The 16009-nt window shown below is 45.2% G+C and overlaps 1 protein-coding gene across 5 annotated transcripts; it reads left to right on the top strand.

Annotated features, from left to right (window-relative positions):
• The first annotated feature begins 1401 nt into the window (after window positions 1-1401).
• Window positions 1402-7023, top strand: LOC119253215 (patr class I histocompatibility antigen, A-108 alpha chain-like). 5 transcript variants are annotated; one of them, XM_037520820.2, is made up of 6 exons: window positions 1402-1521; window positions 1801-2070; window positions 2286-2561; window positions 2873-3148; window positions 3665-3697; window positions 4038-7023. In XM_037520820.2, exons 1-4 carry the CDS (start codon window positions 1455-1457, stop codon window positions 3145-3147), a joined length of 888 nt encoding a protein of 295 aa, XP_037376717.1. In that variant the 5' UTR covers window positions 1402-1454; the 3' UTR covers window position 3148; window positions 3665-3697; window positions 4038-7023. The 5 variants fall into 5 exon arrangements, with proteins under 5 accessions (XP_037376717.1, XP_037376718.1, XP_054554605.1 ...); XM_037520821.2 differs by having other exon boundaries at window positions 3269-3697; XM_054698630.1 differs by having other exon boundaries at window positions 2873-3388.
• Window positions 7024-16009: the final 8986 nt, after the last annotated feature.

The raw sequence follows: 16009 nt of genomic DNA, 5'->3' as shown, positions 1-16009 counted from the left end.
CTTTGTGGACTCCACCCCCCACTCCAGACCAAAGCCAAAAGACACTGGGAACTCCAAATCCCATCACCACCAAAGGGAAGGTGGCTGGGACCTGAGGGTGGGGTTAAGCAGCCAGGTTTGGTATAAAGCCAGACATGTGGGCTTTGGAGGGGATCCCCCATTTTGGCTCTCCACCAGCTCGAAGCATCCGGCCAGCTCTCAGAGTGCCTTTGGGTTTCCAGGTGGGCGGATCGGGTAGGACGCATTAAAGACTCTATTTCCCTATTTTCTCCCTGAGTTGTACATTTCCTCAATTCCCTTTCCCTTGTAAATAAACCTTTTATTAACCTTTTGTGTGTGCCTGTAGTGGAGTATTAATAAGTCCCTTTTAAGTGGCAGGTGAGGACCCACAGCCAGGCAGCCCGTTTTATATCAGGGTTGCTCTGTAACAGTTATACTTGGCGTCCTCCCTAATTTGTAAGACTGGACACGGATCCTGAAAGGACAATGACTGAGAATTGCTGATCCAGTCCTTGGGCCTGGAATCATGGAGACAGGGTGACAAATCTTTGGGTGAGGAGAGGAGGGGGCAGAGCAAAGCCACAGGTCCCTAGTCTGGTTCTCATAGTTCTGTTACAGGGCAGGGAGAGGGCACCCCAGACCCCCCAAAACCTGCCTACTCTAAATGGGTTCTGCCATCCACTGCATCAACACAAAAGATATGAGACTTTAATGGGAAGGAACTTTAATACAACTAGGAAACAATACAGAAAAGGCAAAGAATATAGTTTCTAAATCAGGCACCCAAAGTTACCCGTCCCCTGTGGGTAGAACTCCATCCAAATGGGATTGGCCCAGAGCAAGGCCCCAAAGCCTGCCACAAGTCTAAAGCATCTTCCAGTGGGGACCCACAGAAAAGGTCAGAAACAACAGACAAGGCCGGAAGGAAAAGAGCAAAATCAAAATCAAGATAAAAGCTGCCACTGTCACCTCCCCACGGGTCTCACCCACATCTGTGTCACCCAGTCCACGACCAAAAGGCAAGCACAGTTTCTTCACGTGTCTCTAGGCTCCATGTGCCTCCTCAGGTCTCTTTCTGGCTCCATCCTGCTTCCTTCCTTCTTCAGTCTCCTCTGCAGCTTCTTCTCTCCCGGCTCAGCTCCATCCTCCTTTTGGGTGGGGCAGGAAACCTGGACCCCCCCCCCTTTTCTGGGGACCACCCTGTTACAGTTCCAGACTCCAGGGCTGTGTCTAGGGCAGGAAGGTTACTCTTGGGGATACCCCACTGGCCCCTTGGTTTCACTTCTGTCTCCAACCAGCAGTGCCTGGGCCCTGCATACTTGTGACTCCTCCCCAGTTCTCAGTCCCCAGTGCCTGGAGCTTCCCAGAGAACCAATCAGCATCACTGCCCGCCCTGTTAAGTCTCCACCCACACCCTAGAGTCAGAAGCTCCCCAGACCTCAGCAGTGCTGGTCATGGGGCCCCCAACCTTCCTCCTGCTGCTTCTCTCCAGGCCTCTGGCCCCCACAGACCCCTGGGCTGGTGAGTGTAGGGTGGAGGGAAAAGGCTTCTGCAGAGGAAGCTGCTGCCTTAGGCCCCTCTGTCACCCCCGTGGCCCCCTCAGTCCTGGTCCCTTTCTGTCCCCCCACCTGCCTCCTCCTTTTGTCCCCCTGAGTCTTGCCCCCTCTGGACCCGCTGCCCATGTTCAGTCTCTGGAGCTCCCTCCCTCCTGGACACTTTCTCCCCTGCCCCATCTCCCTGGGACTCAGGACCCGCCCCGGGAGGAGGGTCAGCCCGGCTTTCACCCCTCCCCGCCCCCAGGCTCCCACTCTCTGAGGCTTTTAGAAACCGCGACGTCCTGGCCCGGCCTCGGGGAGCCCTGGTACTTCGCGGTGGGCTACGTGGACGACACGCAGTTCGGGCGGTTCGACAGTGACTCTCCGGATCAAAGGGTGGAGGTGCTGGCGCCCTGGGCGGAGCTGGTGGGGCAGGAGGATCAGGAAGAGGAGACGCGGAACCAAAGACTCTCGGCGCAGAGGCTCAAAGCGCTCCTGGAGGACCTGCGCGGCTACTACAACCAGAGCCGGGACGGTGAGCAGCGCGGGCCGGGGCGGGTCACCGCTCCCGCCCCCACCCCCCGCCCCTAGTCTCAGTGACCCCCTGAGCCTGTGGCACCTGCCAAGCTCCTTACCAGGGAAGAGCCCGCGGGACTTTCACCCTTTAGGTTTCATTTAAGTTTGGGATTATTCAGGGCGGGGGATCGGGTGCGGGCGGGAGACCACGGGGTGACTGAAGGGCGGGCTCAGGGTCTCACACGATCCAGAGGACTTTGGGCTGCGACGTGGGGCCCGACGGGCGCCTCCTCAGCATGTATGATCAGTTCGCCTACGACGGCGCCGATTACATCGCCCTGGGCGGGGACCTGCGCTCCTGGACCGCGGCGGACCTGGCGGCTCAGCTCACCCAGCGCAAGTGGGAGGAGGAAGGTCGGGCAGAGCAGGACCGGAGCAGCCTGGAGGGCAAGTGCGTGGAGTGGCTCCCCAGACTCCTGGAGATGGGGAAGGAGGCGCTGCAGCTCAGAGGTAAGAGGGCTGCGGGGCCTTGGATCTCCCTGAGGCGCAACCCCGCAGGGAAATGGAATCATGGTCAGAGAAGCGCCCCCTTCTGGCCAGAGAGGGAGCTGCCTGCCACGTTTTCAATGCTTAGAGACCTGCATCATCCTACCCTGGGCTCTCACTTACTATCCCAGACTCCCAGACCAGGCTGGTTTCTGGGGTTTGTGCTTCCTCCCTCCAAACATGTTGTTTTGTCCATTGGAGAATGGTCACATGAGGCTGCTTCAGTGTCTATGGAGGAAACACAAAGAATGAAATTTCCGATTCTTCCCACTTAGGCCCCCAAAGGGCATATGTGACTCAACACCGCATCTCTGAGCATGAGGTCACCCTGAGGTGCTGGGCCCTGGATTTCTACCCTGCGGACATCACCCTGACCTGGCAGCGAGTTGGGAAGAACCTGACCCAGGACACAGAGCTCGTGGACACCAGGCCTGGGGGGGATGGAACCTTCCAGAAGTGGGCAGCTGTGAAGGTGCCTTCTGGAGAGGAGAAGAAATACACGTGCCATGTGCAGCATGAGGGCCTGCTGAAGCCCCAAGTACTGAGATGAGGTAAGGAGGGGGATGTGGGAACAGAGGCTGTTCTCAGACCCATCAGGAGCCCTTCTGGAGACCTTCAGAAGGTGAGACTGAGACCTGTGGGTCACAGTCTGACCTTCTCTTCCATTCCAGCGACACCTTTTAAGTTCTCCATCATCGCCATTGTCCTCCTCGCTTGTTCAGTTTTCTTTGCGGGTGTGGGCATTGGACACAAGGTGGCTTCATGTGTGAGGACATAGAAGAAGTACTCAGGTAGGGAAGGGAGTGGGGGAACTTGTCAACTGGGGGATTTCAAGTCCCAGGGAGAACTTGCCCTACCTGCTTAATGGGAAGTTCCATCCGCACATGTGCACATGTGTGTTGTCCAGAGGTACAGTCCCCCCTCACCTCCTTTCTTCATTTTTCAGAGTCCTAATCTATGTTTTTAGTCACAGTTCTGGAAACTTCCCTGTTCTGCAGGATTAGAAGATTCCTTTAGGACTTCTGACCTGGCTCCTCCCTGGTCTCACATGATGTTTCTTCCCACAGGTGGACAAGGAGGAAGCTACACTCAGGCTGCAGGTAAGTGTGGGTCAGGGGTTGGATCCCTGAGCCCCTGGGGACAGTGTAGATGGAGCCCATGGGGGAGTCACCCTCATCAGTTCCTCCTGTGGTCTCATCGTGACCAAGTTTTGTTGTGATCTCCCTGGGCAGCAGAGTCCCAGGGCTCAGAAGTGTATCTGAGTCCCTAAAGGTGAGATTCTGGAGGCCTGCAGTGGGGGTGTGTGTTGAGGCAGAGAGCCTGGCATTAGGTGATGGAGATGCTTTCAGAAGGACATCTTGAGAATGCAGTGGACTATTTTAATGTTAACACTCAGGTAATTCATTGAATTTCTTCATGATTACTTTCTTTCTTCCACAGTGTGAAACAGCCTTGTGTTGGCCTGAGTGTTACAGGATTTATTTTTGCCCACATTTTGTGGCTTTATGATCGCCTAGTTTAAACCACACCTGCAAGAATGGCCCATATCCAGAAGACTAGAAACTCAAGTGCTAGGGAGGATATGGAAAAAAGGGGGCAGTCCTACATTGTTTTTGGAATATAGACTGAGCCAGCCCTTATGGAAAGAGTATTGAGGTTTCTAAAAACAGTAAATGTGGATCTGCCATTGCACCCAGCAATTCTACACTGAGGATCTACTCACAGAGGATACTCTACTGTGAAGGGACCTGCACTCATGTCTCCACTGCAGCACTATTTACAGTAGCCAAGTATGGACACAACCTAAATGCCCCAAACAGGTTAGAAATCAAGAATAAGCTGGGATTACATATATTACATACATGTACATGTACAGGTGATGTGTGTCCCTGTATAATGAAATAGCATCCACGGTCAGAAAACATAACTCATGCCCCTGTGGCAACATGGATGGAAGAGGGAAAAGTCAAAAGGAAAAAGACAGTACCTGATGATATCACCTATGTATGGATGTAGAGAAACCAAATGAAAGGCCAGATTAAGCCAAACTTCAAAAGTAAACCTTGATCGTCCCCAGGCTGGGCCTTTTGCTGACCAGGGCTGCAGACCAGCCCAGGCTTCCTGGCCCGGCAGCACTGAATGGTGAACTGACCCTCTCTAGCTTGGCATCAGACTCATTTGACCACAAAGCCTGATTCCCACTGACTGAGTCCCCCATTGTGTCTTGTTGCACCTGCCTGCACCACCACTGGGTCCCCAGCCTCTGCTGTTTGCTGGGTCTGAGATGGATCTTGTACTTGATGCTGCAGTTATGTAAAAGAAGGTGACAGAAGAAAAGCCCAGCAGCCAGCTGGAAATGGTAAAAAATGAAAAGTTATTCCATGGAGAGCTTATAAAGACTGAGCAGATTGTTGCCCAATTATTAAATATTTTTAAAGATTTATTTATTTATTCATACAAGAACCAGGGCACAGGCCAGATGTGCGGGAGGGTGAGAGGACCCACCAGAGACAGAGCGGGGAACAGAACAGGCAGACTGACGAAATACACTCTTGGGGGGAGCAGCAGGCGAGACAGGAGAGGTCTGCTGCGCCAGTGACACCCTTGCCAGCCGGCCGGGATGGAACTGGCGCCGCAGATGCTGCAGACAGCCCATAGCGCTGCGCCCAACTGCCTCCGCCACCAGGGGAGGCCCATTATTAAATATTTTTAATGAGGGGAAATAATCTACATCCAGCCAGGAGACGTAGCAATGGTAGCATTTGAAACTCCGCATTGAGGACCCTACTGAGGGATGGTCATGCTGAGAGACCAAGAGAAACCAACCTCCTGCGTAAATACCAGGGGTGACCTAAGAGGTGACTGTGTCTTTCCAGCCAGCGAATCTGTAACTTATGTTTTCTGAACAATAATTTTGAAAAAGGTGGAGAGAAAGTAAATTATTGAGGGGACAAGGTTATATCCTTTTGCTTTAACCCCCCACATTCATTAAGAAAAATTCACTTTGTTTAATAATGCCAAGGCTCTGTGCCAAACAAAGAAACACAAATACAGAATTCAGATAGGGCTACAGCAGCAAGGTCACCTTTGAGACCTGTCATTGCTACTGAGTGTCCAGCACCACCTCTCGGTGCTGTGGCCTCCTTCCCATCCAGCCTGGCATTCAGACTGAGGCTGTGCCTGTTGGGGTGTCTCCTCAAAGGGGAGCACCCCGTGGGAGCATCTCCAGCTGCCACTGGGACTTGGAACCTGGCCCAGTGCTTGGTAGCTGTGCCACCAGTTCCAGGCCCTCCCTGATGGGACTGTACCACCTTACACAGGCAGCCTTAGTTTGGGACTATTGGACACTGTGGACACTATCTGGGGTGACATAGCTGGCCACTGAGGCCTTAGAGAATCTTTATTTCCCTGCTCTCCTGTTTGTTAAAGAAACCTCATTGCTGTTCCCTGAGCCTGAGTGGTTGCAACTGACCACACAGGTGAGAACCACAGGCAGTGCCCCGTCATCTACCTCAGTTCTGTCCTTCTGAGAGGGAGCCAGGGAGGGAGGGCCCATACCTAGTACAGGAATCTGCGCACACACAGGCTGCACATACACACTACATGACTCATGATCTGTTTTCTTTTAACTAAAGCTCTTGTTTTAAACTGAGATTCCTGCCCTGATGATGCCCCAAAGAGTGCCAGACACTGGTGCCCTCTGATGTACCAGGGGCAAGATAACCAGGAGGCTGACGGCTGGTTCTGGGGCTTATCATGACGGCCGCAAGGAATGTCAGCTGGGACCGGCTGTTCTGATGGACGATTTTCTCAGAACTTGAAGGTTTGTCAGAGCAGAGAGCACCGGGAGACACACAGGAGAGAGACTTGTGGAAAAGCCACCTTGCTTCTTGGAAACTTGAACCAGAAACTTAGATGCGTGGAAGAAGACGCCTGAAAGAGACCCATGGGGAGAGTGACCTTTCCCTTGTCTTGTACTTTAATTTTGCTCCTTTTGGCCCAGACTTTCTGGGTCCTTCCATCCATTTCCCAGGTCCCCACCTGAAGGTGCCTGAGACTTGGGGGGCCTTTCAGGCTGCAGTGGCCCAGCTTTGGGCCAAGGCTGTGTGGTTGGGTCTTTACCAACGAGGGGATGGAGAACTTTGGGTGTTTTATTGCCAGTGTTCTTTCTTCTCTTTTCTCTCCATTCACATTAAACCTTTTAAAGTTCTTTCACACTAAGGAAAAAAAAATACAGGTTTTTCCTGAAACTAAAGATAACTGCAAATCTTGACTCATAAATCTTGTATCTTTTTATGAGCAAGCCGAAACAGTTGCTTTTCTCTCTCTCCCCCCAAAATGTAAAATTTTTACTAAATGTTCTGATTTCAGGTTTCAAAATGTGTGTTTGAACAAATCCAATAATGTTCCTCCCCCCTACCCTCCCCGCGCCCCCCCCCTCCCCCCCGCTTTAATAGACCATTGGAAATACAGGGATTTTACCAAGGCTTTGTCTGGAATGCTGTGTTTTCAGAAACCAAACTGATCTCAGAGCATACAAAGATACGATATCCTGGCACCTGTTTTAGGGGTACAAAGGGTCTATCATGAGGGTAAGAAGTCCCTTGACAGGCCCAGAAACCCCAGATGTCTCGGGACCCTCGAGAGGGATTTCCCTGAAGATACAGGTACCGTAGGCCACATCTGATGGTGAGATCTTGGCGTGGTCCTGAGCCCTGACTCCTGGTTTTTAGGAGCTCTCAGTCTGAGGGTTCCTATATGAAGTTCCAACAAAACAAAATTAAAAGTCTGCATAATGATTTCTGTTCTTGCTGAATTTATGCAAACTCACTATGGTAGTGTAGTGTCTGGGTGAGGCCAGGGTGCTGGAGACCAGCTCCAGCTAGAATTCGTGTCAGGGATCTCAGAAAGGAGAGGACGGAGTTGGTGAAGTTTTTCCTCTTTCTCAGAGGGCTAAGGGAAGTGGAGCGAGATAGAAGTGAGGTAGACTAGACACCTTAGTTCATGCAAGTATCTCCTGCTGAGGGTCTCAGCGGGTCTTTATACCTTAAGGCCAGCGGTGGGATTACATCAGCATAAGCACTGAAGCAGAGCAAAGACAATCAATACATATTTTCTCATGATCATGTAAAGATTCCCTTGGCCTTACACCTGTAGGCCATTTTTTTGGTAACCTAAGAACAATTAGTTTCCTAGGTATAGCTCATTTACTAGCATGATCAACAGCACAACATTTGGCAACATTTAAACTTTCCCAATTACAAACGTGGGTGTAAAATACCTATTCTATATTCAATTACTAAAATCAATCTATTTCCTAGCACTCAATTAATGTGGTTAATATATTAATTACTTCAAAGTGGTTTAAAACAATTCATCAAATCTACCTAAGTTCTACTGAAGTCTAACTCTTAACTAGAAATTCCTAACCTCCACATGGCCTGCGATTTATTGACCTCATACACCAGGAAATGTATTGTTGCCACAAACAAGTACCCCCCAGGTTAGGCTATGGTTTCCAAGCACAGCTGGTTCAGGGCAGCTTGTTCTCCATAGTTCTCAGGGCCGAAACATTTCTTTCCTAACTATACCTTAAACAATTTTTTACTTCTTTTGTGATAGTTCATGCGTAAGAACAGTAAGCCAGTTGTCACCTGGGTCCGAATTAGGTTTTCACAGGCCAATTTATAACTAACTTACTTCAGCATTAACCAAGAACAAAGAGAAGAGCATTAGCAGGCGTTGCCATGGAGACTCCCTAGTTCAGTTCTTCTTTGGGAAGTGCAAGAACTTCCTTCTTCTGGGAAGTACAACTTCCCCTCTTTGGGGGAGCACAGGAACTCCCCGCTTCTTGGGAGTCTCCCCCAATGCCAGGACCTTGTCAAGTGACAGAATGGGAGGCGCAGCCTGCCACACCAGGGCCTGATAGCAAGTTCTGGGGCTGAATGTGCTGGATACCGGGAGCAGCAACTGTGACAGGCTGCTTGCTGCCGGGGACCAGCCTCCGGCAAAATGTCTTGTCAGGGGTTCCTGAAAGGAAGAGAGGGCATCGGCGAAAACGAAAGGGCTGAGGGGAAGGGGGTGAGGTAGAATGAGGAGACACTGACACTTGGTGAGGTGCCGAGAGGCTCAGCAGTCTTTATTTATACATTTTTTGCAAGCCATGAGATGACATTATCATGTGCATAGAAACAAAGCAGAAACAATCAGTGCATCTCTTTTTTTATGGGCTTTTGGCCACTATGTGCTCTCAGCAAGAAGGCACCTTCAAGGTTAATAAAAAACTAAGCCTTACACTAGAACTTATTGTTTTAGCTAAACAATAACCTAAGACAGTGGATAGCCGCCAGTACATCCCTATCAGCTAAAGCCTAAGCAAGAAAAGACTTTTCTTATTCGCATGGCCTTCAGCCGGGACGGCTGCTACTCAGCTATCAGAACTTTTTTCTATTTAGAAACTCCTAACTCAAATAGCTTCATTTAAAAACTTTCCCAAGAAACTTCAAGAGAAGGCAAAAGAAGGACCCACTACAACTGTTGTGCTGGATTGCTTGTCAGGCATGCACAACAAACCATCTCCCATTGTCAAGTGAGCCAAACAGCCCAACAACTAATTTCTAAACAAACAATTTTCCAAGCTATTTACTTACAGTATGCTGATACATATAATTTATTGCCTAATATACTTTCTGATAAATTTTTCTCTCTCTATGACCAAGAACAAAAAGCAAAGGGATGCCAGATCTTCAGCCCCAAGGTGTGAGGCCCTTTCTCTTAGCTGCTTGTCAGTATCTTATCTGGCTGGGGCAACAATTCCTCCTGCAGCAAATCATAAACGAGAAGTACAAAAATAGTATTAGATAAAAAGGCACTATACAAATTTTATGATATCATTTGTAGAAGTTTAAAAATATCATCTCAGTTTCAGTGATTCCTGGGTTGTATGGTAATGGACAATTATTGTGTGCTTTTTATTTTACTGCTGGAACTGTTATTAATGACTACTGTTATTTTAATAATGTAAAAAGGTTATTTTTATAAAGATAAGGTGCTATCCCTGTAGCAGGAATAGCACTGGAATAGTGGAAACAATATCTTGATTGTTGATACTCATCATTAGTGATACATTACTAATGTGTCTCTAGAAAAGGGTAAGAGCAGAGTGTGTTGTTGGATAAGAGCAGTGCTGAAGAATATTCAGGTTCCTTTTAAATAAACTTTGCAGGGCCTCCCCGGTGGCACAGTGGGTTAAGCACAGTGATGTAAAGCTGTCACAGCCTCTGCAGCACTGGTTCGATTCCCAGCCTATGAGGGAGAAACCCACATGGAGCGGCAGACTTCTCCTGCCTTGCCTGCTGCTCCCCTCAGCAGTGCTTTTGGTCTGTCTGCCTGTTCTGCTCCCCATTCAGTATCTGGTGAATCCTCTCACCCTCCCATGCCCATGGCCTGTACCCCAGATATTGTATAAATAAAAAATAAATCTTCAAAAAAAATTAATGTGGCATTAAAAAATAAATAAATAAATAAACTTTGTAGTTGAATATCTAATTGTTCCTGTCCCTTTCATTGAAAAGGTTTTGCTTGACCCTAGTGCATTACTCTGCTGTTTGTTAAAAATTAAGTGATTGCCTGAGTGTATCTATTTCCAGACACTCTAATCTGTTCTGTTGGTAATTGTCAGTACTTGTGCCAGTATCAAACTGTCTTGAATACTGCAGCTTTAGTAAATTTTGAATTCAGGTACTGCAAATTTTGCAATTTGTTCTTTTTTAAAGGGAAAAGTTATATATATCCATTTATTTGTGCTTTCTTTAATTTCTCTCAGCAGTGTTTTATAACTTTTAGTGGGGTCTTGTATATTTGTGGTTAATTTATTTCTGAGAATGCTAATTTTTTCTAATTGCTCTTGAAAATGGATTTTTTAATTTTTTAATTATGTTTATTGAGGCAACATTAATTTATAACACTGTGTATGTTTTTGGAACATAGGTTCACACCTCTACAAATGTATACCAACCAACCAATAATCTTCCACCTAACCCTATAATTGGATTTGTAAGATTTCATTATAAAGAGTTGGTTTGCTGCTAGTACATAAAAGAGCAACTGACCTTAGTATATGGTCATAATCCTGCAACATTTTCAAATTTCTACATTATCGCTAGTAATTGCTTATGAATTCCTTAGAATTTTCTATGCAAATAAATATCCTTTTTACTTCATTTTCTTGCCATATTCCATTGGTGAGGGACACCTCTTTAACTTTCAGAGAGGTTATCTTGGCCCTGTGTTCAATTTTAGAGGGAAAACACTACTTTGTCCTTCAGCATTATATCAACTGTAAGATTTTTATTAATATCCTTTATCAGATAGAGGAAGTTCCTCTTCGATTCCTAGTTGGATTAGAGTGGTTTTTTTTTTTTTTTTTTTGGTCACGAATGACTTTTTAAATTTTGTCATGTGCTTTTTTATTCATATTCAAGACCCTGTGATTTTGTTTCTTTATTCTGTTAATATGATGAGTAATAGTGATCGACTGCTGAATGTAAAACCAACCTTTCATTTCTGGGGTAAACTGTTTTATCATGATGTATCAGTCTGCAAAAAAAAATTGCACTGAATTTGCCTATATTTAACTAAGGATTTTTTCTATGATTATGAAGAATAGTTCTTTATCATTTTATTTTTAAAATATTAAATTCACATTTTACTGTAGGAAATCATTTTTTCTCACCAAAATAACAGCTATAATTATTATATTATTACTACACAAACAGCAAAGTTCCTATCTTTCCCAGATAGTTCTTATAAATCAAAACAAGGCAGTAGATATAGATTCATTCAAATAGATGGTCAGTATCCTTGGCTTCTGATTCTGTTCTGACCATGAAATGTAAGTGTTCACTGCACACCTGCTAGATAGATATGTATGGTTGGGTTAAGGTGTAAATTCAACAAGTGAAAGTAAATAACAATCAGATGTGGAACATTGATGAATTGCATTTTATTCAAACTTCAATTTTCTTTTTGTATTTACTTAATGGAGACAAAATCGATACTGAGATCTCTTTTGTGAACTCATAGTTTTACAACATACAGAAATACCTTCTAGTCAGTGGTCAGTCCTGAACTTTATTACAATAAAGTTGTATTACAAAAATATTTTAAAAGATGTATTTATTCTCCCACACCTCCCCAACATTTACTTCCTCAAAGAACTAGTAACTAATATCTGATAATTATATTTTTGGCAGTAAGAATGTTATGCTCAAAATGACAACTAAAAATCTCCAGAGTACCACCCACAAAAATCCCATAGAAATGAAATGTTCTTTCAATATTGTCTTCAGAAAAGTGATGTCTTCAAAGATCAAAATTCAGTGAACTTTTAGTAGGTAGGTAAATCTAACATTTAATAGGTAGATTTTTCAATGTTTAATTTATTAACTGGAATGAGCCAACATTTGATGATTAGGTGGCCCATAGATATCTCCAGTTTTCCCTCCTAATATCAAATAGAAGCATAAAACCTATTCCCAAAACTTCTCACTATTTTTGGTGGTTTCTGAAGTACTTTTAAAAAACTCTGGCTTCAATGTACAGTTTGATATATGTATCAACCATTAAATTAAGATCACGTTTTTATATATAATTTATATATATATATACATATTTTACATCATTGTTCATTTTTATACAACGTGTGCTTTCTCCTCTAAGGTGTAGTCCCCGTAAAAATTCCCACCACCATTCACCAGGGCACCATCACCACAGTCCTTGTGTTTTCCCTCCCTGTTTTGATCCTCTTCCTCCCCCATTCCTGCAGAATGTCTGTCATCTTTTATATCAAGATTTGTGTTAAGGGCCTCCCTGGTGCCGCAAAGTGTTAAGCACCACACTGTGAAGCTATGTGCAGCCTCTGCAGCACTAGTTCAATCCCCCACTGGCCAGGGAGCTACCCACATGGTACAGCAGACCTCTCCTGACTTGCCCACTGCTCCCCTCAGCAGTGTATTTCAGTCAGTCTGGCTGTTCTGCTCCCCACTCTGTCTCTGGTGAATCCTCTCACCTCCCCACACCTCTGGCCTGTACCCCAGCTCTTGCATGCATAAATAAATAAATCTTTAAGAAAAAGATTTGTGTTAAGCAAAGTTATTGGTCTTTTGAAATATTTCATAATTATACTTAAGGTATTTTAATGCAATTTCAGAGCTTTCCTTGTGAAACAAGGAAGAACAGCATCATTACTTGAAATGGAACAACAGAACTGTGTGGGAGGGGGGTCTTGTCCACGCTGGATAGGAACTCTATGTCTATCCCTTTACATTCTGGCTTGAATCTCCAATAACAAAGATTAGCAAAGAGCATGTTGTGACCAGATAAGTCTCTTTGGTCCATGTTAGCATGGTTTTACCTGTGAGCTGTTCTATGAGAGGTTACCAGAGATGAACATTTTAGAACTGTGTGGTACTGTTCTGAGACAATAGCCTTCAAGTCTTTAATAATGTGCTTCATCGCTGGAACACTAAGTATTTCTTGATGGTAATTTGCAATGGTTAGTTGAGATTCTAGATTGTCTACTGAGCCCTGTGGAATGTCACAGGAAATATCATTTTAATATCAAGTTTGCTTGCCAAATTCCTTGCTTCCTCAAGTAATATTTCTAATAAACATAAAATATTTTCTGCTGGAGACCAGCTCCAGCTAGATGTCGTGTCAGGGGTCTCGGAGAGGAAAGGATGGCGTCGGTGAAGTTTTTCGGAGGGCTGAGGGGATGTGGAGCGAGGTAGAAGTGAGGTAGACACAGACACCCTCTCTGGTGCAAGTATCTCCTACTGAGGGTCTCAGCAGGTCTTTATTTATACCTTAAGGCGAGCAGTGAGATTACATCAGCATAAGCATCAAAGCAGAACAGAGACAATCATTACATATTTTCTCATGAATATACAAAGACCCTCTTGATCTCATACTACAAAAGGACACTTCTTTAATCTGATTAAGAAAATCAACAGGGACAATTACTCTCCTAGGTACAACTCATTTTCTAACATAATCAATTGTCTAAGACAGTACAATGTTCAGTAACAATCAATCATCCGGTCAAGCCTTCCTAATTTTGGGGTGGACATGAAAGTCCATTGTTATGCTATATTACTAAAATCAACTCATTCTCTAGCACTAGATTAATCTAGCCTATTATCAATTACTTCAAAGTGATCTAAAACAACTCATCAAATCTATGTAAGTTCTACTGAAGTCTAACTCTTAACTAGAAATTCCTAACCTCCACACAACCTGCGAACTGTTGGCCTTTCGCATACACCAGGAGATGTATTGTTGACGCAAACAGTTACCCCCAGGTTAGGCTATGGTTTCCAAGCACAGCTGGTTCAAGGCGCTTGTTCTCCATAGTTCTCAGGGCTGAAACATTTCTTTCCTAACTATATCTTCAACAATTTTTACTTCTTTTGTGATAGTTCATGCGTAAGAACAATAAGCCAATTGTCACCTGGGTCCAGATTAGGTTTTCACATGCCAATTAATAACTTACTTACTTCAGCATTAACCAAGAACAAAGAGAAGAGCATTAGCAGGCATTGCCATGGAGACTCCCTAGTTCAGTTCTTCTTTGGGAAGTGCAAGAACTACCCTCTTCTGGGAAGTACAACTTTCCCTCTTCAACTCCCCGCTTCTCTTCTTGGGAGTCTCCCCCAATGCCCGGACCATGTCAAGAGACAGCATGGGAGGTGCAGCCTGCTGCAATTTTCCATCCTTTCATGTAACACAGCTCTGCAGTTGTTAGTCTGTGATCAAGGGGCACCAGAGACACCAACCCATGAGGGTGCACTCTAAAACAGGGTACTGCCTTCCAACACATAAAAAAGAAAGCAGATTCTCAGTGCAAAATATCTTTAGTTAGTATGTATAGAGAAAGAAGAGAGGAAAGTTTCCCCATTAAACACCCCAAAGTACCTACTCCCTCATGGACAAATGCCCAACAAATAGGGTGGGCCTGAAGCTGGGCTGCTGAGGCTGAGAGCTTGCCACAAGTCCATGGTGCCTTTTGGCAGGGAATAGTAAGAAGGGGGCAAATCGGCCAGGCAAGTCTAGGACAAAAGGAGAGATACAAAAATAAGAATCAAGATAAGGGCTGCCATTGTCAACATTCCCATGTTCTGTCACCTCTTTATCTCTTCCAAGTGTCTCTAACATGTCTCTCCTCCATGCATCCTCTCCAAGTCACCCCAAGTCCTGGGTGCAAACCAAAGCTGGAGAAGCAAGTGTGCAACTTCCCTCTTCCCCTCTGGTCTTCCAGGTTATATAACTTCACTTGACCACTCAGCTCCATACCTCGTTCCAGGTACCTAGTCCAAGGTGGTGTGTAAATGGGGCAGGGAATATGGTACCTCCCCAACACACTCAGCTGCCAGCTGCAAACATGCCAGAGATTTTTTTTAAATTATTCTTATTTACCTGTGCATACAAGAACTGGGACCTAGGACACTGGTGTTGGGGCGGTGAGAGGACTCACCAGCGACAGGATTGGGAGCAGAACATGCAGATCTACTGAAGTACACTGCTGAGGCGAGCAGAGGGTAAGACAGGAGAGGTCTGCTGTGCCATGTGGGTTAGCTTCTTGACTGGGGATCGAACTCATGCTGCAGTGGCTACAGATAGCTTGATAGAGCTGAGACTTAACCCCAGCATCACCAGGGAGGACCTGATGCTAAAGACATTTTATAGAGGTTCTTTTGATAAAATGGACATCTTTATGAACAACGATGATAATAATGAAACAAAAATCTGTTAATGCACCACAGAGTACTAAAACTCACTCAGTTAAAAGCAATTCCATCTAACATATCAATCTATCTAAACATTTTGCATATTATATCTAAAGAGGGAAGTAAAAGAAATGCAAGAGATCAAAGAATTAATGGAGGAACTAAAGAACTCTGGGAAAAGCAATGAAAGCAGAATAGAGGAAATGGAAGAACGAATAAGTACTCTTGAAGACACAGAAATAAAAAGAACCAAAACAGAAAAGGAAAGAGAAGTACGAAGGAAAAAGAACAAAGAAAGACTTCGGGAACTATCTGACTCCATGAGGAAAGGAAATATAAGAGTTATAGGAATACCAGAAGGAGAGGAGAGAGATGTAGGAACAGAGAAAATATTCAAAGAGATAACTGAAGAGAACTTCCCAAATGTGAAGAAGGAGCTGAAAATTGATATACAAGAAGCAAGAAGGACACCAAACTTCCACAACGAAAGAAAAATACACCAAGACACATAATAGTAAAGTTCCCAAGAATCCAGGACAAGGAAAAAATAATGAAGCTGAAAAGAGGGAAGAAACAGATAACATTCAAAGGAAAACCAATCAGGCTGACATCAGACTTCTCTGAAGA

The sequence above is a fragment of the Talpa occidentalis genome, unplaced genomic scaffold (genome assembly GCF_014898055.3).
Source record: "Talpa occidentalis isolate TD23 unplaced genomic scaffold, MPIMG_talOcc4v2.1 talOcc4.2, whole genome shotgun sequence".
NCBI classification, from domain to species: Eukaryota; Metazoa; Chordata; class Mammalia; order Eulipotyphla; family Talpidae; genus Talpa; species Talpa occidentalis.
Note: the sequence above shows the minus strand (reverse complement) of the source record. Positions and strands in the feature narration are given on the sequence as shown.

Bases quoted from the DNA above. Each gene is read 5' to 3' on its own strand.
- LOC119253215 (XM_037520820.2), top strand. From the start codon at position 1,455: ATGGGGCCCCCAACCTTCCTCCTGCTGCTTCTCTCCAGGCCTCTGGCC. The intron at 1,522-1,800 runs GTGAGTGTAGGG...CCCCGCCCCCAG, and splicing joins CCCCACAGACCCCTGGGCTG to GCTCCCACTCTCTGAGGCTT. The intron at 2,071-2,285 runs GTGAGCAGCGCG...GGGCGGGCTCAG, and splicing joins CTACAACCAGAGCCGGGACG to GGTCTCACACGATCCAGAGG.